The sequence below is a fragment of the Tetrahymena thermophila genome, assembly GCF_000189635.1.
Source record: "Tetrahymena thermophila SB210 genomic scaffold scf_8254688, whole genome shotgun sequence".
NCBI classification, from domain to species: domain Eukaryota; phylum Ciliophora; class Oligohymenophorea; order Hymenostomatida; family Tetrahymenidae; genus Tetrahymena; species Tetrahymena thermophila.
In genome coordinates, this window is record NW_002476454.1 from 243,868 (window position 1) to 268,424 (window position 24,557).

A 24,557-nucleotide genomic window follows, 5' to 3' on the forward strand; every position below is an offset into this window, starting at 1 on the left:
TCTATTATATATAATTAGTATTTTTTAAATTAGGAAAAAGAAGCAATCTCAAATAGGATCTCACTCTGTTCATAATCTCGACCTAAATAAATATACTTAAAAAGAAAAAAGAAGATAAAAAGTATTCAATAAAGAAAAGAAAGAAAAAATAAAAAAGAAGAAAAAAAGTAAAAATAAAAATAAAAAGAAAAAGAAAGAAAGAAAGAAAGAAAGAAAGAAATAAATAAATAAACAAAGAATCGAATGAAATAATTCACATAAAAAAATTAAAAAATATTTGAATAATTAAAAGAACAAAAAATATGAAAATTAAAACAAACTCAAAGAAGACAAACTAGATATTTTCCATTTTATCAGATTTTTTATATTTTAACTATTAATTTATATTTTGTATTTTATTTTGAATTTCAATACACCAAATCAAATTCAAATAATTTTTAATTTTCTTTATTGAAATTAAATTTTTTTAATTTTTACTTTTGACTTTTAATAAAAAACTTTATTACAAAAAATATTCTTTGATTAACTACTTTTTTTGGTAAAGTAATCATTTAAATTTTTTTCCACGAAATGTTCTATTAAACAACGATTATTAATTAGTGAAAGATAAAGTAATAAATTTTTGCAAATATTAAAAGTATCTTTCAATAAAATAAGAAAATGTAATAGTTAAAAAATAGAAATAAAGAAGAGAAAGAGGAATAACTAACTTTAGGAGACTAGTATAAATTTTATATAAATAGCAAAAAGACAACTTAACAATAAAATTATTTTTAAAATTTTCATAATAGGCCTGTTAAAATTAAATGTGGATATTGTGCAGCTAATTAGAAAACAGAAGTTAAATTTAAGAATGGTGTTATAAGTTATGCATTATGCTTTTTAGCATTTTTGCTGCTACCATTTTTAGTTAGCATTATTGCAATCCTACTCATTTTTGTTTTGACTAAGAATTTAGTTCATGTGTAAAATAACTTTTTTTATTTTTACTATCTTAATTGAAAAAAGTTCTTTTAAAATTCAATTGATTTATAAAACAGATGCTCATGCTGTGAAAATTAGCTAGGAAATGATGGAAAAATAATTTATGCTTTAAAATTTAAAGACGAGATTGTAACTTTAAAAGCAGGAGAAATGGGGTTTATTATGACAAGAAAATTGATTATTACTATTATTTTAATAGCTCTTAATGTCATAGTTTTAATATATAAAATAAATCACACAATTCAAGGAGGACATCATCATAAGTATGGATTTACTCATGCTCATGATTAAAGTAAGTTAAACTTAAATAAGAGCTCTTTCAACAATATTTGAAAATTAATTATAGTTTACCCTATTCAGTCAAATTGGACAGATTTTTATAATGAATGTAATATCAAACTATTAATGGGACAAGGACAATAATAAATGAAACACTGTTATTACAAATATATTGGTAAAACTGTTTCAAACTGGGAAGGTAAATTAACATCTTATAATAAATGTAATTTTAATATCTTTTTATTTCAGGTTACATTATAAGAGTTGAAGATTTAAGAGGATCTCTAAAGCAATTCTTTAATCATGCTGTTACTATTTTAGTATAAATGGATCCAACAGAGCAAACCGAAGAATAGAAATTCCCTGATTTATAGTTAACTTTTGACAGTGAAGTTGCAGATTTTTACTCCAATTTTCTAGATTAGATAAATAGAGGTGATAAAATTGGATTTAATGCAACAATTAAAAGTATAGGATTTGAGGAGCCTAGACACTTACACGTTATTTAAATAGAGAAGTTAGAAGGATTTAAATTAATTGAACCTCATGTTCATCACCATGGTCGTTATAAAGATTTAAATAGAAGCTTTAGAAAAAGTAAAGATCTAACTCCTGAAGTATAGTTGGAAAAATAAGAATAAACCCAAGAGTCATAAGAATAGTAAAAAAAAGAAAATAATGAGCAAAATTAAGAAGATAAATTAGAAAACAATGAATAGCTAAAAGTTGAAAATTTTGAAAATAATTAAGATGATTAAGATAAAGGATAGTGAAATAACAAAAAATATGTGTTCAATAATTAATCTTTGTTTTTTAATTGTATGAAATTAATAAATACAAAATTTAAAATGTAAATCTGCTAAATAAAAACTATTATATTTAAATAAAGATATTTTTTGGATTTATTAATTGATTATTTGTTTTATTAATTTTTAAATACTATGTTATTTACATATTTTATTTTTATTTTCTTGTAATTCATTTATACGAACAATTTTATTTTTGCTTTTTGTTTTAAATAAATTTAAATATCAAGATTCAATTAAAACTGTTCCTTTATCTTAGCAAATTTGTTAAAAATAATTTCAAGAAATTCTTTTTTTTATTTGATAAATTATTAGATAATTATTCGTATATTTTTTCATATGTAAATTTGGTAAGTAAAATCGAAATAACAAAAAGATTTATTGCTTAAGATTAAATAATTTTAACTCAATATAGAGTGAAATTTCTATTTAATTTACAAAAGGTGAAATGTAAAATATCTTAATAACATTATAAATACAGCTAAAATAAGTTTAAAACAGCTTTATTTTTGAGTTTTTAGAAAGCTTTAAATTCGAAAAATGTAAAATTTGAAATAATATACAATGTATTCATTCTTACACTGTGTCATTTTTTTTGAAAAAGATAAACTTTGAAAAATTTATGGTTTTCCCTAATAATGATTTTCTATCTTATATTTTCCTTTTTATAAGTTTTAAAATAATATACGGTACATGATATTTTATTCAAGATACCCATGTTATTTATTATAGAGTAAGTAAGTTAATTGGCTGACACATTAATTTAAAAGTTATAAAAAAATCAACACATTATAGAAATAGATATTAAGATTAGTTGATGAATAAAATATAATTTACAAATTACATAAAAATCAACCTTGAAATAAATAAATATTTATTATTCAAATATGATGATTAGCTCAATAAAAAATTATTTTTGAGATAAAATAAAATTTGAACTTAAATTACATGAAAAAAAAAATTTTAAATGTTCAATTGAGGGAATTAGTTTTGATTATTTTTAATTTAAACTAAGTTGTATTATTTTTTCAAATTTAAAATGGGTAAGCTTCACAGTTTTCAAAAGACCTGCCACTTTTTACAAATCCATTTTGTGCTTTACCTTCTGAAGTAAAGGAACTTAAAAATCCATGATGAGAGACTAATCCAATTTTTTAAATACTTGTATCTATTTAGTTTTGATCAATATAATCAAGTATATAGTTTTTAGTTTTTAAAGTTCTTTCATAGAGATGTGAATGCTTTTCAACAGAACTTGGAAAAGATCTTTAACATTCATCTAATAAAATTTCTTTTATTGGTTTTCCTTCAGAATCTTAATTTATCATTGCTCTTAAGTAAGATTTTAAATCTTCATCAGCAAGATTTTAGATTTACCAATTTTCTGTGCTAAATTTGAATTAATCAAACAAAGAAAAATCAAATTAGGAGTCTTTAAATTCTTATTTAACTTTCTCAAAATCTGAAACATCACATACTTTTGACAAGATTTCTGTGCAATACGGGAGTACAATAAATTTGATCTTATTTAGATTTGGGTGGTTTTAAAATAAAATTTAGGCTGTCTGAAGGGTCCTCCTTAAAGGAGAAACAAAAACAGTATGAAAAGTATAATTTTAAATAAATTTAGCATTATTTTTGCACATTTATTCACCAAGTGGATGAAGAGCAGCATCAATATATTCTTTTCTGAGTTAATATACCACAGATTTAGGATCACTGTAAGAAATTCCTGTCTGATGGAAAAAACGAAAAGCAGCATAGTTGTAGTAGCTTAAAGCATGTCGAATCAGAATCAATTAATCAGCTTTAGTGGGTTGTTTTACAGGTTAAAATTCCATGCAAAAATTATATAGTTCAGCTTCATCCATGCTATAGTTATTCATACTTTCTAGTGAAGGATCAAATTAATCTGGAGTAATTGGGTTTTCTTAAATTTTAGGATGAAAATCCTCACAGTCATATTCGCTCTTTTAGCATAAGCCTTTGATGTAATTAATACAATTTTTCTTTACAGTATAAACTGTGTGGGATTGCTTTAAATGTTTCTTTTTATTGCAATTTTTAGATTTGTTATTTTCATTTGAGCTACTTCTACTAATTGATTTACTTTTTGAATCTTATTATTTGCTATTTTAAGATTATAAGTATTTCTTGTGATTTCTTTACTTTCTTTCATTATCTTGAGACCTACTACGAGACCTTGATCTACTTCTATTTAAAATAATTATAATCTATTTAAAATATCTGCTTTTTAAAAAATATTTTACTCCTAAGAATCAGACATTTAAAACTAAATTTTTTTGTTTGTTTTTTTATTTTTAGAAATATCTATATTAATTTTATTTATGAAATATCTTAATTAATTTTTGATTTTTTTAAATCAATATTTATCAAATAGTATATTTAGGTTTTTATTTAAAAAAGCAGATTAGTAAGCTGAACAAATACATAATACCTTTCTTTTTATTAACAAAAATATATTTAAAGAATCTAACAGCATTTCAAAAATAGTTTATGCTAAAATATGATTTTATTATATAAAAATGGTATTAATATATATTGTAAATGCTCGTTAATTAAGCATATTTTAATTAAGGCATTTTTTACTTAAATTTTTTTTTTTTTTTTATATAATATAAAAATATACTGAAGTTTTAATTCTCTCAATCATGTGGAATTTACAGTGATCCTTTTTATGTTTTACTAAAGAATGAAGCTAATACTTTTTTGAAAGAGCTAAATACTTATGGTGAAAATGTTAATTTAGCTCTAACTCAAAAGAAAGATGTTCAAAATTCAGCGAATCTAGCTCGTATTCATTATTTTTTTTCATTTCTTTATATTATACTATTTTTTCTTTAAATTTGGTAACAAATTATATTTAGATTTCATTTATTTTATGAATCATTTGATTTTTCTTATTCTATCTCAGTATATTTTATAAAGCAAATAATTAAATTAGTTTATTCATATTCAATTCCATGATGATATATTATTTGTCTTTTTAAAAAATAAATCCTTCAAAATAGTAGTAATCACTTGTAGTATCAAATATTTGTTATTAATAGTTTTTTAATTGAGTGTAATATCAATTTTTTAATTCATTTTTTTTGAGGTTAGTTAGAAGACTTAATTAAATAATTATAAAGATTATTTATTAAATTCTATTCGTCAAATCTACAATTACTTGTTATTATATTCTGATTTTATTATAAATGTACTTAACATCGATCAAATGTTAGATGATTAGAGGAGATTATTTCATTAAATGATAAAAGGTAAATAACTTAATTAAACTCTTTATAATCCAAATATTTTCCATTAAAATATAAAGGGAATAGTATGTGTTAGTTCTTAATTTCCTTATATAAACGATCATTTTAATCTAGTCTTATCACGCATGTATGAACTATTCTCACTTTATACCAAAGTAATCGAGAGATGCAATAGTGATATTTACATTAATTAGATGATATAAGTTCAATTGGTCCTTCCATAATAAAAGAATAAATCTTATCCCTTAAATATTGAGTTATTCTTGATTGAATCCATTAATCAACCATGTTTTTTTAACTTTAAAAATTGAATTGTCTACTTTTAAATTTTTTTTGATTTTTAATATATTATTATTTTTCTTTTTTTTGTTTTTAATTTTTAAAGATCTTGATATTTTAAAAGGATAAACATTCTTATAATTTTTATTAGATTAAATTAAAAAAACGTTTTAATATTAAAAATAGAAAATATTCAATAAAAAATATGAATTAATATATTTACTAATATAAAATGTGATATTTACTAAAATAAAAAATACAAATATTGAATTTTAGCTAAATAAGAGAATAAATAGTTAGGAATTTATTTTTAATTTTAGTATAAAGATTTTGGTAACTAACTAACTAATTTTTTGTTTATTTGAGAAAAATTAGATTATTTATTGGATTAATATAAATATACTGCAGGGTTTTATTTTAAAGTTTTTTGGTATAAAAATAAATATTTTATCAGTTTTTGGTTTTAAATCAATATTTATCAAATAGTATATTCAGGTTTTTATTTAAAAAACAGATTAATTAAGGTTTATAAATACATAAAGACTTTCTTTGTATTAAAAAAATAAATTAAAAGAATTTATTAGCCTTTCAAAAATATTCTATGTAAAAATACTCTATTACAATATAAAAACAGTATAAATTACTTTAAAATAATCAGATATTAGCTAAATTATTATATTTATAATTTTTGGTATTTTTTGTTTATTTTTTATCCTAAAATATTTTATATTTAAAAATTTTTCAGGAAATGATCTTTTTTAAATGATACAAAATTACAAAATATTTATTCATTTTTTTAATTCTCTCACTAATTTTAACCTGAAATTTACAGTGATCCTTATTATGTTTTACCTAAGATTGAAACTAGAAATTTTTTGAAAGAGTTAAATACTTATGGTGAAAATTATAATTTAGTAACTAACTCAAAAGAAAGATGCTCACAATTCAGCGAATCTATCTAATAATCATATCTATTATCCTTCATTTTTAATGCTCGATCAAATATCTATTCTAAAGTAAAGAAATTAATATCAAACTTAATTTCTTCAACAGTTTTACTATCCAAAATAAATTAATCAAATCTATCAAAATTAAATATTTAACCTCTCTAATTTTTTTAGTAATTTTTACATGTATAACCAAATCTAATTTTAAATAAACTCCAGCATGGAAATATTTCCCTCTATCTACTCTAAGCACTGATCCAGGTTAAAATGGCAATTATGAATCATCTTTTTTGAAATGAATACCAACTTTATGTATTATCTTTTAAGTAAAATTTTTGTAAAAATACTCAATATTTGGAAAAATTTATTCATATTATTCATCTACCAATAATTATAAAAAGGTAGGTTTATTAATAGAAATTAATTTACGAGTCAATATTGATTAATTTTCTCCATTTCTTTTTATAAAACTATTTACTACTATTTCTTTATTACATATTTTTTATTTTAACTTACTAGAAAACCTTATTTAGATTTAATTTTCTGAATCTTATTAAATATCTAAATCTCTCTCATTATATTGGAAAAAGCAAATAATTAAATTAGATTATTCATATTCAACTCCTTTATGATTAATTATTTGTCTTTTTAAAATAAATCCCTCAAAATACTCACAATTATCTATAATATCAAATATTTCTTTTTTATAGTTTTAAATTGAGTAATATGAATTGACTTATTTTATTTATAGGGGATTATTAGAAGACCTAATATATTCATTACAAAAGTGATTAAGTAAATTCTTTGAGTTACAGTGGTGAATTGTTGTTAATATTTAGTTTTTTTAACATTATAAATTTTCTTTACATCCATCGAGTGTTAAATGATTAGAAGAACTAATACGATTAAATAATAATACATAAATAATTGAATTAAACTCTTTGTAATCCAATTATTTTTCAGTAAAATGATTAAGGTATGATTTGCCGCAGTTCTTAATTACCCAATATAATGGATGGTTTTAATCTAGTATTATCACACAAGTATGAGCTATTCTCACTTTATACCAAATTAATTAAGAGATGCAATAGTGATATTTACATTAAGAAGATACAAGTTTAGTTGGTCCTTCTTTAATAAAAGAATAAATTTTATCCTTTAAATATTCAGCTATTCTAGATTGAATCCACTAATCAGCCATAATTTTTTAACTTTCTTCTTAAAAATTGTCTGCTTTTAGATCTTTTTAGTATTTAAATATATTATTATATTTATTTTTCTTTTTTTTTGTTTTTCATTTTTAGAGATCCATCCATCCTAATATCCTAAATAGATAAATATTCTAAAAAGATAAATATTCTAATAACTTTTATTCGAGTAAATTAAAAAATGGAATAAAATAAGAAATAGAAAAGATTGAATACAAAAATATGAATTAAAATATTTACTCATATAAAATGTGATATTTACTAAAATAAAAATTACAAATATAGAATTTTAGTTAAATAAATAAGCGAATAAATAGGAAGGAATTAATTTTTAATTTTAGAATAAAGATTTTGGTAACTTACTATTAACTAATTTTATTGTTTATTTGAGAAATATGAGATTAACTATTGGGTATATATAAATATACTATAGGGTTTTATTTTATAGTTTTTTGAATATGTTATTAAATATTTTATCAGTTTTTGGAAAACTCATTTAATATTTAATTTACCTTCTATCAAAAGATATTTTAATATTTTCTGTCTGTCTCAATTTGTTTAGATTAATCAATCAAATTTTCACACAATTTTCTAATATATTTACTGTACCATGAAAATCACAATGAGAGCCATGGGGGTGGTGAAGCTAGTTTTCTACAATATAATCTAAATGACCGTGGTGATATATTGGTATATGACCACAATTCGGTCCATGAGAATGTTTAAGATCTTTTGTTTCATTGCAAATACACTTAGGTTACTTTTTATCATTTTGATAATCTTTTGGTTCATTTATTTCGTATAAATTAGCATTTATTTATGCTTGAATATAAGTTTGATGGTGATGATGTTATTATTATTATTCTATATATTAATCTGGTTAATAATTTCTTTAGTCATAACTATTTTATTCATTTAATTAACTTTGTTCTTATTGAGGGTTTTAAGCCTTTTGCTAAATCTATTCTTCAGGTATAATTTTGTTACTTTATTCTTAAGGATACTATATTTTATAAATGCACTTAGTGGATTTAGAGCATGAGGAGCAATCTTCATCGCAACCTATACAAGTACACTCTACTTTTACTTCGTCAATTGTGCAACAACATTAATCTTCATCTTTAACTTATTAACCTTGTTGGCTTTGATTTACAGCAACCTCTTCATTCAAAGAAGGCTGTTATGAATTTTTATTTTACTTTGAAGAACAGACACACTCTTTGATTGGTTTACTTTTTATTTCAAATCTTTCATCAGATTTAACACAACAAACAGGTTTTTCAATATTTCCTGTTACTAAAACAACATTATCTGCTGCACACTCTGGTTCATTGCAGCAAATTAAATTATTTTACTCTGCATCACATTTATCTTACTAGATAGTTTATTATCTTTCATTTTTTATTTAACTTTACTTTTATTCTTATTACTATTTACTATTATTTGAAGAACAGCACCCTTCAGATATTTATACTTTATTTTAAATAGAGTCTTAGTTATTACATCCACTTGAAGCACATTAGCAGCTAGCTTTTCCTTCTGAAGAGCAACAGCCTTTTGAACCATTTATTCCACATTAACAAGAAAGGGGATTACAAGCTTAAGATAAAATGTCTTAATCTCTAAATCTATATTCAAGTTCATTAATTTTTTTTTACACATCATCATATGTATTATGAGTTAATTCACTTAAAGGTTGGCAAGTTCCTTTCTTAATTTCATCTTGAGCCTATATATCATGAATTTCTATTTTTCCTGTTTTTTTATTGTAATGGTAGAGATATCCTTTAAATAGCACATCATAATGACCATCATGCTAGAGTGCAATATGATGAGAGTAAAAGAATTGATTTAACATATCCATTTCTTCTGTATTTATTCTTGATTAATTTTATTATATATGAGCAGGTTTGATTTATTGTTAGTTATTATATTATTAATTATCTAAAGCCTATTAAGCTGTTATATTCTTTTTTTTATATTTTTACATTTATCCTTGTGAATTACTTGAGTCTCCAGACAAATGAGATAAATGTTATTGTTTATTTTCTCCAGAATTTTCTCTTTTTGTAGCATCTTTACTTTTCTTTTAATTAAGTTCATTTTATTCATCAATTTCATCGAATTCTTCTTCATCTTCATCTCTCTCTTCCAACTCTTCCTACTCTTAATTCATTAATTCCTCTTCATCTTCTTCTTCTTCATCAAACCCATTTTCACTATAAATGTTATTATCTACCTTTTATTATTATGTTGGTTTTTACCCGTGCATTTCACAGTTTTAATTCACTTATCTAACCATATTTATCCGATGAAGGCCTTTTGGATTTTAGTTCAGTATATGTTCTTTCTCATGTTTTTTTAAGCTGCTAGAATAAAGATAACTTTTACCACATTCATCTATTTGGCATTTGAACCTTTGTCTTTCTTTCTATTTTAATGTATAAGTTGAAAATGTAATCAGTAAAAAATTTATAAGTGGGTAAATTATTGATTAAAGATTAAATAAAGTTTTAACTATCTAATTTTTTATTTGCATTGATAAATTTTTGGATTTAAATAATTGTAAATTATTTAATAAATTTTTGGTGGGGTATTCATATTTATTAATACTAATAATAACTGATTGTTTACTATTATTATAATCATATTCAATGTAAATTTTGTTTATTTTATATGATCAAACTACCTGACTTTCATGTGTTATCTGATGCTATTTTAAGTTGGATGATGTTGTAAATTTTCTTAGGCACTAATTACACTCGTAGGGTTTATCGTTCAGATGTATTTTTTGGTGTCTCTTTAAGTTTGAAACCTATTTTTGTTAAAAATAAAATTTTAAGAAAATATATTTGAATACATTTGTTAAGTTAAAAGTAGTTTTTAAAATAAATAGCTATTTTTTTCGAATAATTTTTTCTTTGTGTTTATTTGATAATTATTTTTAGCATTCAAGGCTTATTGCAAATAGTACAGAATCTGAGAGTGACTCCTTTTTTTTTTATTTTGGAACAAAAATTCAAACATTAATAAATATGTTTTAAGAGAGATTTAATCAAATAAATTTGGTGACGAAGTTGCATTTATAACCAAACATTTTAAATTTTGATTAATTACCTGTGTAAAAGCCTAATCGCATTCAAAATAGTCGCACTTATATGGGCGATCGCCTTTATGTGTTCTTGAATGCTTCTACAAACTACTGTATTGTACAAAAGATTTGCCGCAGTTGGGCTCTACACTAATTATATTTAATATGAATAAGTATATAGTATTACCATTTATTTAATTAAGGATTGACTTGATGATATTTTTATATATCAAAGTACTTAATATTATAATTAAAATTTTTACCAAGAATAAGGGCGCTAATTTGTATGGATACGAATATGATCTCTTAGAGATTTTTTAGCCTTGAAAATTTTTTTACACTCTTCATATTCGCAAATATACTATTTTTCACTTCCATTTTCATTAGCATTGTTATTGTTATCAGGATTGTTGTTATTTTAATCTTATTTATTTCCCTCTTCTTATGAACTTGTATTTTAACTGTTTAGGCAATACTCTTCATCATTACCATTTTTAATTTCTTCATAATTTTAGTACTAATCAATCATATCACTATAATTGAAACCTATATTATTATTGTTGTAACTCATTAGCAAATGATTATTACCTACTTGGTGCTACTGTAAATTCTAATTTTATCCCTAAACAATCATACTATTATTAGTATTTGCAGCATTTGTGTTAAACTACATACTACCTTAATTCTAAGTTGTATTACTATTATTGGGATTAATGTTGGAAGATTGAAAAAGGGGTGCTTAAAAATTGCTATGCTACTAATAGTTGTTTCGCTAATTTAAATTCCCTATATTGTTGATATGGTGATTATAGTAGTTCATATTAGTTTTCTCTAATAAACCATCATCTTCGTAAGATAATTAATTACTTATCAAAGTAGGCTTATTATTTGACTATTGAATAATTTACTGAGTTAAAATCCCATAAGGAGGGTTAGCTAAACTGTTGCTTATATTTCCATTTATTTTTTACACGTAATTAATAGAATTAATTTCATTGTTGTCTAAAAATATATCATCATTATTAGGTATTCCATATAGTGATGTCGCTTATTAACCTATTAAATTATATGTTTCTTTTCTCAGAGTAGATGATTCTCTATCATAACTCATGAATCAATGCTTCTATTTATTAATTAATTATAATGCTTTTTTATTCAAATTAATTTATATTCTTTTTTGTGTGTTTTGCTTTTTTTCTTTTTTACTTTTTAATCTTTTTTGAAAGAATTAAACTTGATTTTTTCCAAAATATAAAATTTAAGGAATATATACCTATGTGTATACTTCTATTTCTGATATTTTTAGGAGACCTTTGATTGTCAGATAGAATTTTAATTTTTACAAATTTTGAACAAATTATATTTGCTACCATTTATTACTTGAATGATTTTTATTAAAAAAATTCATTGTATTTAAGACAACTAAAAATTAAGAAGAAAAAGCAGAAAATCACATGCATAAAATAATTAATAAGGAATAAATAAAATCAAACAAATAATATTCTAGATAAGTTCTCAAATATTTAGTAGTAATAAATAGACATAAGAAAAAATAAAATGATGTATTGCACAATATTTTAAAGTTTGTTTTTAATAGTATTATTTCAAAATTAAAATTTTGGAAATTAAAGTTTATTTCTATATGATATAAAAAACTTCTTTAAATATTACAAGAATTTTTCTTATGAATTACTACAAATTATATTTAGTTTAAAATTTAAAATAATTTATTAATTTAAAATTTTATAATTTTTCAAGAAACAAATAATTAAATCTTGATTTAGTTTAAATTAAGGATAATAGTGTTATTCATATAAAATCTATTTTTAATATAAATTAGATTTTAATTAATTAATAATTTATCGAATTTTTTAAATATATTCATACTATTATTTCTGCTTTATGATTAGAATATTTTGAAAACATTCTTTTATATTTAAATCGTAATTAGAAACAAATTTTGTGTAAAACCCTCTAAATTAATTAATTATATATTATTACAATTTAAAAAAACAAAACAAAACACTAAAAATTTAAAATTAAAGGATAAATGGAATAAAGTTAAATTAGTGATCAAGATTAATAAACTGATTAAAATTAAATAATTAGTTGTGATAGTATTGAGTCCAATGAAATTACAATACAAAAACAAGAACAGCCATTGACTTCAAATACAAATAATTAAGATAATTAATTTTTAGAAGATGAAGATTAGGAATTAATAATAGCAGAAAATCAAATTAACTAATAATCAAATGAAAATGAATAGTAAAATAAAAGACTATCTTTTGATGAGGCTTAAGGTTTTTTAAAGGAATTATTAAAAGCGTACTATATAAACAAATATTAATCTGAGAAGAGTGGAAATAAAATTCTTTTAAATAAATAAACTAATACAGACAGTTATTAAAAAAAATCTTTGAATTACTTCTTTGATATCAAAAAAATAATTGGAATAATATTTGTAATTGGAATCGTTTCTTCTATAATAATAGGATGTCTTTATGTTAAAAACCAAGAATATTAATAAATAATTTCATAAAAGGAATAAGAATTACATAACTTAAAGCTATCTCATACAAAATCAATTTAAGAAATCTAAAAAAAATATGAAAGAGTTGAAAGATTAAATGTATATTTAAAAAAACTTGCAGAGTTAGCAGTTAATGAAGAAAAAAGAAATTGTAATTTTTTTGATATTTATGGTTTAATTAAAAACTCAATTTTCTCAAAATAATATTAAAATATTGATGAATTTTGTAGAAGTTATAAGCATTATGAATTTATAGAAAACATTTAAAAATATTAAAATGAAAAAGAAAGTTAGAATGAAGAAAATACATAAGACTATCATTCGAAAGATTAATAAGAAAATAATAGCTCACAAAATAGCTAAAATGATAGCAACGACAAAGAAAAGTAAAATTAATAAGAATAAGAAGATAATGGAGATACTATTGAAGATTGGGTAATATATGTTTTAAATTAAGAAGATGATAATAATGAATAAATGAGCAAAAATTAGTAATAACAAGAAACCAATGAGGAGGAAAAAAATGATAATAATTAATAAAATGAAAGAGATAATAATGATTAAGGTTCATATCGTTATTAATATAAATAATAAGAAAAACAAAAGAATTAATAAAATAATAAAGAATAATAATAAAATACAAACTAAAATGGTGGTGCTTATAATTTTTTTAAAAAGGTATTCTCATCAGCTTATAATTTTACAATAAATAAATATGAAAAAGTAAAAAAAATGTATGATGACTATTATGAAGGATCAAGAAATAACAAAAATGAGGAGAATAACCAAGATTTTTAAAATGAAGATTGAATATTTTTAAAATTGAAAACTTATTTAAAAGCTAGATGTTTTAGAAATAAATTAAATAATTGATATTTAATTAAAATCATTTTATATTTGATGATTTAATTTAAATATTTTATATAAAAAAAGTCTTTATTGTTGTTAATTCTTATATAAAAAATAAATATGAAAATGTGACTTATTTACTAATTGATTAAAATTTTAAAAATAAAAATTTTATATTCTTCTTTTATTCATGAATGATATTGTAAAAAATTTATCTTTTAACATTTTTTTACACAATTAAAATATTAAATATGCGTAATATCTTAATTTTATTTGGCAAGATAGATGTAATTAAAAAAAATAATTAATTTATTTTTGAAAATATACTTTTAATATAAAAATCTAAAATGAAATTATAATAAATAAAGAAATAAATAAGTTTGATATTCTTTAGTTTGAAATATTTGATTGATACATATTGAAAGCAATTTTATTAGAAATTCCTAAATTAGAATAAGATAATTAATTAAAAATAAAATAGAAATATTGATTAGTTTAATTAAACATGTTATTTTAATGCTATTTAATTATTATCTATTGGTTTATTTTTGGCTTAATATGTATTAAATAGATATTATTTAGAAGAATAAGTTAATTTATTGAAATTTTTATATAATATTCACAATAATTTGAATAATAAATAATTCAACTCATAAATAAGTCAATGAAACATGAGTATGGTTTTGCTTCAATCGTCTTCTGAGTCGCTTGTATTATCAAAGTATTTCTTTTATTTTGAAAAATCTTATTTCATTATGTTAGAGATTCTGTTTATTTCAGCTGAGTCTTTCATGTACTTTGGTAAGATCTTGTTTTCAAGTTTTTTTAAACTGTTTTGAGAATCACTCTTTTTGATAGGAGGTCTTCCAACAGAGTTATATTGACTTTATTATTTATCTTATTAATATTCTGCTGGCTTAAATGTTTCGTAATTTTCAAGAGTAAAATAATTTTTCAATTCATTTCTTGTTTATTTTAGATTTTCAATTTAGTAATTATTTAATTTATCATTTGAGTATGAGTTATTCTTACTTAAGCTTTTATCAGCACTATTTTCTTCAGAATATTAACTTTGTTTAAATTGCTTTTAAAATTTTTATTTGTCGAATAGAATATTTTTATCCTTTTCTAATTCAAATGTCTGCTAAATGTTTAATCCTCCTTCTTTTTATTTATTTTAATCGCTTTTAGAGCCTTGATTTCCTAGATAATTCATATATTTTGAGTAATATGGATATTTTTCTTCTTATTCTTGCATTAGATTGCTGTTTCTTTTTAATTACTCTTATAATTTATATTGAGAATTATCACTTTAAAAGTTATTCCTTAAATAACTGTGTTCATATTAATGAGAAGTATCTATATTATTTGTTTACTTATGTTATTAATTACTGCTCAATTTTGCTTTCAAATCATCTTCACTTGATTTTTATAGGATATAATCATTATATTAAGACTATTAGTTCTCTGAATGCTCATTCATTTATTAAAGAGTTTTTCTAAGATCTTCTAGCTCATCTTCACTATTGTAAACATCTCTTCTCATACTGTCCTTAATTTAAGTTGGCTTTTCTTTTATAAATTAGGGATTCTATATGGCATTCTATTAGTCTTTATCTTATTATCTATAAATATTCTCATAATACTTGTCTTAATCTTTTTCACTTTCTAATAGCTTTGTCAAATCATCTATCTCATTCTTTGATATAAAATATTATTATAATAATGCATTTTAAAATCTTTAGTTTACCATTGCTTTTTCAAGCATAATGTCTGAGCAATCATTCTATTCAGCTTGGAGTTTTTTATTTTCACTACTTGAAAACTTTATTTCATCTTAAAGAGGCTTTTACAAAAACCCTTAACTAAATTGTATATTCTTTGGAATAGTTTAAAAATTTTCTTTAGTTTCTATTTCCTAATAGATTTTTTCATCTTATTGATCTTCTTCTTAATTCTACTCTCTTAGCTCCATTAAGGTCTGTTTAAAATTGTTAAATGCTTCATCTAATTATTTAAAAAATATGATTAGTTAATCTATGAAAAAAAAAATTTGATTACCATTATATATTAGGTCATCTTCATGATTGGTTTCTTACATAAAATTAGATTAGGTATTCTTATAAAATTTATTTAAATCTTTTTCTTCTTCTCCATAAGAATATATCTATTAATTTTAAGTGTAAGCATCTTAGTACTCTATTTTAGCCTATTAGAATTAATTTAAGCAATTTAATTACACATTAACAAATAAATATGCTTCATTTTAAATTCTAGCTGAATAATGAGCTGATTCTATCTTAATTTTAAAAGTTTCTTCTTTATTTAAATCTTTGATTTTTGTAAAGAACATTTTTGAAAGATCTAAAATTGCAGAACCTAACTCTGTACTTTTGTACATATTATCCCTAAAATCTTGATTATAACCTCTGTGGTACAACATGAATTTTATTTAATGATAGTTTTTGAATTAATTAGGATGCAATTCTATTTCGTAGCAGTGATCAAATTACGGATTTGAATCTCTTAAAATACAATTTGTAGATATATCTAATTAAATACACTTAATATATGTATTGGGAATCACTCCATTAAAAAGAACACCTACATTAGTTGCTTTTTAGATGGTTAACTTTAGCTAGTACTTTAAAATTGATTAATCTAAACTATCTTATATTTAATTCAAAATATTGAATTTTTTAAAGAAATAAATATAATCTAATTTTTATAAATTATTTCCTATGATTTCATTAAGTATTTTTGTGTAATTTCTATCTAGCTTATTAATTATTACTTCAGCTTACTCTTTTAATTAATTACTATATTTTCTTAAAACTTTTTTCAGGTCTTCCATTTCAATAATACCATTTTCATTCTTGTCATAAATAAAGACATCTTCTAATAATTATTGGCACTCGTTTTGAGATAAAAGACATTTTGATTCTTTGTATAAAAAAATTGTTTAATAAAAATGAATTAATAAATGTATATTTAATTTACTTTGATTATCTGAAAGGTTAAGCAAAGCGTAGAGAGTGTTTTTGTCAAATAATAAATAACTAAGTATAGAATCAAAGTCTTAGCGGGTGTATCTAATAGATAATCTCAATTAATCCAGAATATCGGAAGAATTATTGGAATCGATACTCAAATTTTATTTAGAATTTATCATAGATTATAAAAATTGCTAACATTATTCATAATCTCCTTTAGTTTCGTATTTCACTAAAAGCAATCTTAAATTTACTCTAATACTCATAATTTATTATTCAATCGATCTTCCATTATCTAAAATGACTTAATTATCCCTATCTCTTTTAAGTAAAGTAAAGCAGAGCGAATTTGTACATTTCATTGAGTTATTTTCAAGCAAATTTTAAAAGAACTCTTTTCTTAAAATTTCAAAATCAATAGAAATATGTCCCAAAACTATTTCTTCTCCTTAAGATTTATTCATATCTCTTACTACTAATTCTATATTTAATGGATTTATAGTGTCTAATTCTTCAGATTCAAGTAAAAATTAAATGTATGAATCTTTACTAAGTTCTTGTATCCTATTCTCAATAAAATTCATTTTAAATGAGCCTTTTCCATCTATAATTTTTCCATTAATTTTTGTTCTAAAATAACACATTTAATCAGTAACTAATAAATTTTCAAACATAATTAAGCTGAGCAGTTCATCAAAAAGTACAAAAACCTAATGATAATTATTTTTAGCAGACTCTTTAATATTATTTTAATTAAGAGATGAAGTATTTTTAATCTATTTTTGGAATTAAGTCAATGATTAGTTAGATTAAAACAGCTTTTTTTCTTTGAGGTAAGAAATTTCTACAGAACATACTCCAATTATTTCTTTTTAAGTAGATATTGGTAATTTATTAATAACTTCGCTTTCATTTTTTAAACTTTATTATTTATCTAATACTATTTCTTTTCTTTTTAAAACTAAACTTTCTTCATTGATTTCTTAATTTATTAGCAAATATTGCAAATTTAATAATTACTCTGCTAAAATGATGAAATTGCTTCTTTTTATTAAATCATCTAAGGGGAATATTCTCAACTAAATCAAACATGTATTTTCTTGTAAATAGTTGATTATTTCTTAATTTAAATTAATTTAATAGCTCTCTTGAATGGTAAGTATTTCTTCAGTTTAATTATATATAGCTTGACTGTTCAAACTTTTAAAGATAGAGCTAAGGTATGGATTTTCATGGAAAAAATCACAAAATAACATAATTTTATAGTTTTTGCAATCAATTTCATTTTATTTCAATGAGCATACTGCATTGATTGATATGTTAAAGAATCCACTTTTAGGTAGTAATTTTTTTACTTTAGTTTCCTTTTCTAGTAAACATTCTTCAACCCTTTAATTATTTTTATTTGCTGCTAAATTACTTTTTTCCAAATTTTCTATTTCAACTACCTACTCCTTGCTAAAATACTGTATCGTTAACTGAATTTTTCCTATATATTATTAAGTAATATTATCTACTAAGTTTATACTTTAATCTATAATAAAAGGTTAGCTCCCTTCCTTTAAATCATTCTATTTTTCATTTTTTTGTAATTGTGAAGATTGTATGATATCTAAAAGAACAAAAGAAGAAAGATTTGCTGTAAACTTTAACTTATTTTGTTGATTACTTCCTCCCCTCATACCAAAATTATTTTACAAAGTGTTTAATTTTTAATTAGAAATTTCTAAATCCATTTTTATACCAATATTTTCTTAAATAAGAATATTATCTAAATCTTCTTCATTGTTGAGTTTGTATATTTTTTCTCCTTAATAATTAATATCGTATCTTGATTACCCATAAAAGTAATCAAATGAGCCTATTTAAACTTTTTCTGAATCTCCAAATTAATATAAAAGAACAGCGTTTTCCATATCATACTCTTTTCCTAAATTTGTGATCAAAATTTTGTGAATATTCACAATGAATTTATGAACTACCTTGAATTTCTTTTTTTGGAGAATTTAAGAATTTGAATTCGAAGCATTTAATTCTTTGTTCATATTATTTATTGATTATTAGATATTTTAATTTCCATTTTCTTCTTTGGTTTTCTTTGATCCTAATGAGCTGAGCTTTTCTTACTTTTCAAATAGATTATTTGTATATTTTTATTGCTCCTTTTAATTAGAGTTAATCGAATTATAATTATCATAAATAGGAATATTTTCTGTCTCATCTTCATCTTCAAATTCTCCTTTTTTGTAATTAGATTTGTTTTATTAGTTTGATTTACTTGTGGGTAGATCTAACTTTATTTCTTCGTTGTTGAGCAAATTTGTGATTAAATCTAACTCTTGTTACTCTTGAATTTTCTAAACAGATGATTTTTTTATTTGAGATGCTTGAATCTAAGAGTAATTTGAGCTCAGGTCATTTTAATATTAATTATTTATTTCAATAGTTTATTTTTTTTTACTTGATGAGTATTCATACAATGCTCCTTTCTTTTCATTTAGGTTATTAATTTATTTTGAGCTAGAATTACTTTATTAATCTGATTAAGCTTAAAATTTCAAAGCATTTAGGAAAATTTTTAGCTATTCTCCATTTATAGCTAATTCCTCTTTTTAATATATTTCTTTCTTTCCTTTTATTATGCAAATAAGAAGTAAAACTTCCCAAAAGCTCTAATCTTAATCAAAAAAATTAATAAGTTCATCATATTGTATTTTTTCTTTTTAGAAAAATAATTATTATTTTTCTAATTTTTTTGCATCTTCTTTATTAGTGGTTAATAAGCTATGAGAAAATTCTTGCTAAACAATTTCAAAAAACCACAGTGGATTAAGAATCAATTTTTTGATTTCCCCATATACATCGATACTTTAAAGATAGTCATTTAGAGTACTAACAAATAGTAGCCCATCATTTTTAACATCTAACAAAGAGCAAATTGATTCAACTAGCTCATAAACATTATCACCAGCTAAGTTTAGTTTTTTCATAATACTAACAAACTTTTCTTTTCTCATTAAGCCAAATTCACTTTAGCGTATCAACTCTTTATCAATATCGCTAGGCTTTTTATTATAAGTAAATAATTTTTCAGATAAAAAAAGCAAAAAATAATTACTTTTATATTGCTTGCTTCAATGACTTCCAAGAGTTTCTGTAAAATAAGCTAATATTTTTGCTTAATTTAATTTTCATATCTTTAAAAGGAATTAAAAGATTTTGAAAAAAATTCAAATTTAAAACTGCCTTGTTATTTATAGTCTAATATCTTAATCAGTGGGACAATATCTGCTAGCTTTATACCTAAATCTAAACTTTACAAAAATTCAATAAATTCTTTATTTTAAATTTCATCTTTGGCTTGAAAACTTAAAATAAATTTTTTTAAATTTTGTTGAATTTTATTCATATTTTAATTTAAAATTTGCAATATATCTATAAATTTTTCTATTAAATTTGTATTTTAACAAGCTTCCATTTCATATTCTTCTTCGAATTTCCTTCAAATTTAAATAAAAAAATTAATTTTAAGTCAAATATTTATAAAATTAGTTTACTTTTATCTATTGCTTTACAAAATATGTGATTCAGGTTTAATAGTTAAAGAGTGCTATCTAATATCTTCGTCATCATATTCCATATCTATTTACTATCTAACTCTTCTGTCTTCACTCTTATTATAATATCCAAAAAAATTATTTTATATAATATAAGCATTCACTAATATGTTTTTGCTTACTTTAAATTACAAAGATTCAGTTTGATTAAGTTATTGAGATTAATTTTTTTGTGCACTAGAAAATTATTTATTTTTATCATAAATGCTGCTCACATTTATAGTTTAAGTTATTCCTTAATGCATTAAATTTTATTATCTATTATGGTGCTACTAAAGATTTTATTATTCTACATTAAAATTCATATTTTTGTTAGCAATTAAAGGAGGTTTAAGAGAGTTATTTGTATAAAAACTAGAATTTTGTTAAGACCTTTAGTGAATACTGTGCTAGTAATCAATATGAGATTATTAAAGGTTAGTATCGAATTTCGATAGTTATATAGGTGAACCAAATGCAATCGTTACAAATAATAGACCTTTATCTTTATTATCTGCAATATCACTTATGGTTACATTTTCATTACACACAATTAATAATTATGATTGTTGAGGCTAAATGAAATTAGGATTCACTCCTGTAAAATCAGGTAAAAGTATTGTTTTAGGAATGCTAGACATGTTTATCTTTATTATTCCTACAATTTAATCGTCTCCTTTATCTGATTTATTCCATATTTCAATAATAAATGGAATTTTAAGCTTTTCAAATATTTAAATAAATTAATTTATATTTCTTGCATTTTATTTATTCAATTTACCATTTTTTAAATATTTTCTAATGAGCATGGGATTGTAAGTCTGTGATGTAAATCAGGTTCTGAATTTTCCCACTGGATTTCAGAAGAAACCTATTCAATAGTTCCATATATTTTGTAACGAGAAAAAAAATTAAATGCAGAATAAGATTATAAGTTAAGGATTTTCAGTTTTCCAAGTCGAAGCAAAATTTAAAAATTATTGAATATTGTTGATGCAATATGCTAAGAGTAGCTTAGTCCTTAATCAACTTGACTGCTTGCAATAGATGCTCCTGTCTTATTAAAATTAAAGGAATGCTATTGTTGGCTAATAGCTCCTTATTTATTGTATTTTCTCTTCAGAATCAATTGAATGCTAATCTTTACCTGACCTAATAAATTTAAGTTTTCTTTTTTATTTATTTCCAAATCTTGTTTAGGTATTTTAATTAATTTAGCTGCTTCTTCTTGACAATCTTATTTATGTTAGTTAACTGGGATTGAAGTCCACATATTAATGTAGAAATTGCCACTTAAAGACTTTTATTCCAGAAGTTTGCTAATTTTAAATTCTCCTGAAGCTATTTACATCATAATTCTCTATATTTCATCAGAAAATTTGCTTAAATTAAGTTTTTTTTTTTAAATTGAATAAATATTTACTTTTTGATCTTGAACTTCTTTTTATGGTAGTATAAATGAATTTAGTGTAAATTAAATAGATGAATTGTTGATTTTTTCATAATTTTCATCATTGATTTCTATAGATAAAGTAAATTTTTACCTAAAAATAAATTCTTCACCATTTACTTCTTTACAGAAAGTCCTATTTGCATACATGATATTAATATGTTTAATTTGGTAAAACTTAAAGTAAAAATTACTTTAAAGAGTCTTCAATTTAAATACTTTCTGATAATTAAGAAGGATGTTTCAAGATAGATGGTATTTAACAACCAATAAATATATTTCTTTATTTAAATTTCGTGAGTAAATGTTCATGTAAGCAGTTAAATTCTAAGATATTTAATTCAAGACTTTCACTTTATTTTATTTCCTCTATATTCTCATTCTTTTTTAGTAATTAAGTTTCCTTTTCTGCATGCTAAGCCTAATCATAAGGGACTTGAGGCTCATCATTAAAAGCTTTGTTTATTTCGTTAACTTTTGGTAAATTGTATTCAACTAATTAATCAGATTTTATTTATTATCTTTTAACATTGCTTTCATCCTATCTTTTTTTAAAACTTAATTTCCCTAACAATAATCCTGAGTTTGAAGAATTATTTGCACTATTTTACTCTCTAATTATTTATTTTTATCTTTCTATTTCATCTTTCAAAAAATCTGATTGGGAACTATTGTTAGATATATCATTTGAATTATCAAATTATGCAGTTTATATTTTCTAGGAGGCAAGTGATACAACTTTATCCATACTAAAATTGTTTTCATTATGATTTGATTTTAACTAAGGATCATTTTTCTTTATTATATTATTACTTTCATTTGAATTTTATGCTTACTGTTTCAAATCTTTTTTCATTTAAAAAATATTTTCTCCTAATTCTAAAATTTTATCAAGCTTTTAGTTAATATTTTCCTGATCAACAAAGAAGTTTTAATTTTAGAATGTTGTTTATTGTATTTGTTCCATCTTTTAAATAAAAGGTCTTTGATTAGGGTTATTAGCTGCTCTTTATTACTATTCCTATTGGTTTTGGGGAAACAATCTGTAATCTTCTCTCTGATTGCTAACATTGTTTTAATTGCTGTACTACATATTTTCATTCAGTCTTTCTTTGTTATGATTTTAATCAAATTATCTGATCTACATTTCTTAATTATTTTTTTATTAGGAAGGAAATGCTTGAACATCTTCTTCATCATCATCATTATAAATTTCTTCCATCAATTCTAATCCTAAATTAACCTTTTTTGGTATATTTTCAAGAAACTTGTTTGCTTGATACTCTAATTGCTATTTTTTTTCAATAAGTGATAGAGGTACTCTTTGATCAAATTAATTGTTAATATTTAAAAACTCATTTTGCGAACTATTATATAAATTTCTATCCATACTTGGTTAATTTTCTTGATAATGACTAAAATCTTCATTTTATTGTTAAATATTTTAAAACTATAGGTTTTTTTAATCTATTTCAACAGTATTGTTTCCAGAAAACTGATGAATGAACTAAGATTTGTTAGGATCAAAACTTGAATCTATAATAACTTTTATTTCGCCTATTTTTTCCTAATCTTTTTTAAATGATAAGATAGGATATACATTTTCTATTTCGTCAAAAGGACAATGATCACTAAATCCTAATCTATTTATTATAATTTATTTTTGCATGCTTTTAAAATTTAGTTAAATTTGAAAATTTTTTAATCTCATTTTAATTACGATGGCTTTAAATAAGGAAGAAAGTTAATCTTAAAGTATCCTATTTTCTTATTAACATTGTCTGTAATCATCATTTTTAGTTGCTTTGATTTACTCATATCTTCAAGATACTTATAAAATTGCTCCATTTAACAGCAAATTTTATAGGTTCTAGAACAAGGATACATATCACATAAACTAATACTGCTATTTCTTGCTCTAAATATTTTTCCTGGCTTTGAATCACCCCAAAATTCAGCTCTTATTCTTACTTAATCTTATGGATACTATCCACTATTTAGGTAAAGTATGTCATCTATTGTGATAGTAAGATATCCATATACAGTAGTTGATATTTTTTCCATTCCTGGAGGAAGAATGGCTTCTTCATCGCCTATATTTCAAATATTTTGCTGAGTATTATTGTACACCTTTTACTATATAAAATAAGAAGAAAACTTTACCTAGACCTGTAAATTCTTCTCTGTTCATTAATTATTCGAAATAAATTTGATATTTAAGATATTTTTTAGGCAATTAATTCAATTAATCGAAAATTTATTTC

General features: G+C 22.0%; 6 protein-coding genes across 6 annotated transcripts; 2 read left to right on the plus strand and 4 right to left on the minus strand. All coding sequences in view use genetic code 6, as the record gives it.

Moving 5' to 3' along the window:
- Nucleotides 1–660: 660 nt before the first annotated feature.
- On the plus strand, nucleotides 661–2,036 carry TTHERM_00295590 (LITAF-like zinc ribbon domain protein; the record flags this gene model as incomplete). The annotated part of the gene is made up of 5 exons (XM_001013191.3): nucleotides 661–722; nucleotides 792–965; nucleotides 1,041–1,276; nucleotides 1,331–1,462; nucleotides 1,513–2,036. The coding sequence occupies 5 exons, from the start codon at nucleotides 661–663 to the stop codon at nucleotides 2,034–2,036; spliced, it is 1,128 nt and encodes a 375-aa protein (XP_001013191.1).
- Nucleotides 2,037–3,097: 1,061 nt separating this feature from the next.
- TTHERM_00295580 (histidine phosphatase family (branch protein 1)) lies at nucleotides 3,098–4,395 on the minus strand (the record flags this gene model as incomplete). The annotated part of the gene is made up of 2 exons (XM_001013190.2): nucleotides 4,340–4,395; nucleotides 3,098–4,283 (listed from the first exon to the last, which is right to left on the minus strand). The coding sequence occupies exons 1-2, from the start codon at nucleotides 4,354–4,356 to the stop codon at nucleotides 3,098–3,100; spliced, it is 1,203 nt and encodes a 400-aa protein (XP_001013190.2). The 5' UTR covers nucleotides 4,357–4,395.
- Nucleotides 4,396–6,607: 2,212 nt separating this feature from the next.
- TTHERM_000295569 (hypothetical protein) lies at nucleotides 6,608–7,774 on the minus strand (the record flags this gene model as incomplete). The annotated part of the gene is made up of 1 exon (XM_012796887.1): nucleotides 6,608–7,774. The coding sequence occupies one exon, from the start codon at nucleotides 7,772–7,774 to the stop codon at nucleotides 6,608–6,610; it is 1,167 nt and encodes a 388-aa protein (XP_012652341.1).
- Nucleotides 7,775–8,352: 578 nt separating this feature from the next.
- TTHERM_00295570 (C2H2-type zinc-finger protein) lies at nucleotides 8,353–11,983 on the minus strand (the record flags this gene model as incomplete). Its single annotated transcript, XM_001013189.2, has 4 exons — nucleotides 8,353–10,212; nucleotides 10,471–10,596; nucleotides 10,899–11,022; nucleotides 11,136–11,983. 4 exons carry the CDS (start codon nucleotides 11,981–11,983, stop codon nucleotides 8,353–8,355), a joined length of 2,958 nt encoding a protein of 985 aa, XP_001013189.2.
- An 897-nt stretch (nucleotides 11,984–12,880) lies between these two features.
- TTHERM_00295550 (transmembrane protein, putative) lies at nucleotides 12,881–14,215 on the plus strand (the record flags this gene model as incomplete). The annotated part of the gene is made up of 2 exons (XM_001013187.4): nucleotides 12,881–13,556; nucleotides 13,692–14,215. Exons 1-2 carry the CDS (start codon nucleotides 12,923–12,925, stop codon nucleotides 14,213–14,215), a joined length of 1,158 nt encoding a protein of 385 aa, XP_001013187.4. The 5' UTR covers nucleotides 12,881–12,922.
- A 727-nt stretch (nucleotides 14,216–14,942) lies between these two features.
- On the minus strand, nucleotides 14,943–24,484 carry TTHERM_00295540 (cyclic nucleotide-binding domain protein; the record flags this gene model as incomplete). Its single annotated transcript, XM_001013186.2, has 12 exons — nucleotides 14,943–15,953; nucleotides 16,005–16,261; nucleotides 16,316–17,197; nucleotides 17,255–20,312; nucleotides 20,366–20,747; nucleotides 20,805–20,920; nucleotides 20,987–21,565; nucleotides 21,625–22,203; nucleotides 22,267–22,429; nucleotides 22,488–23,936; nucleotides 24,014–24,386; nucleotides 24,457–24,484. The coding sequence occupies 12 exons, from the start codon at nucleotides 24,482–24,484 to the stop codon at nucleotides 14,943–14,945; spliced, it is 8,877 nt and encodes a 2,958-aa protein (XP_001013186.2).
- Between the last annotated feature and the right edge of the window lie 73 nt (nucleotides 24,485–24,557).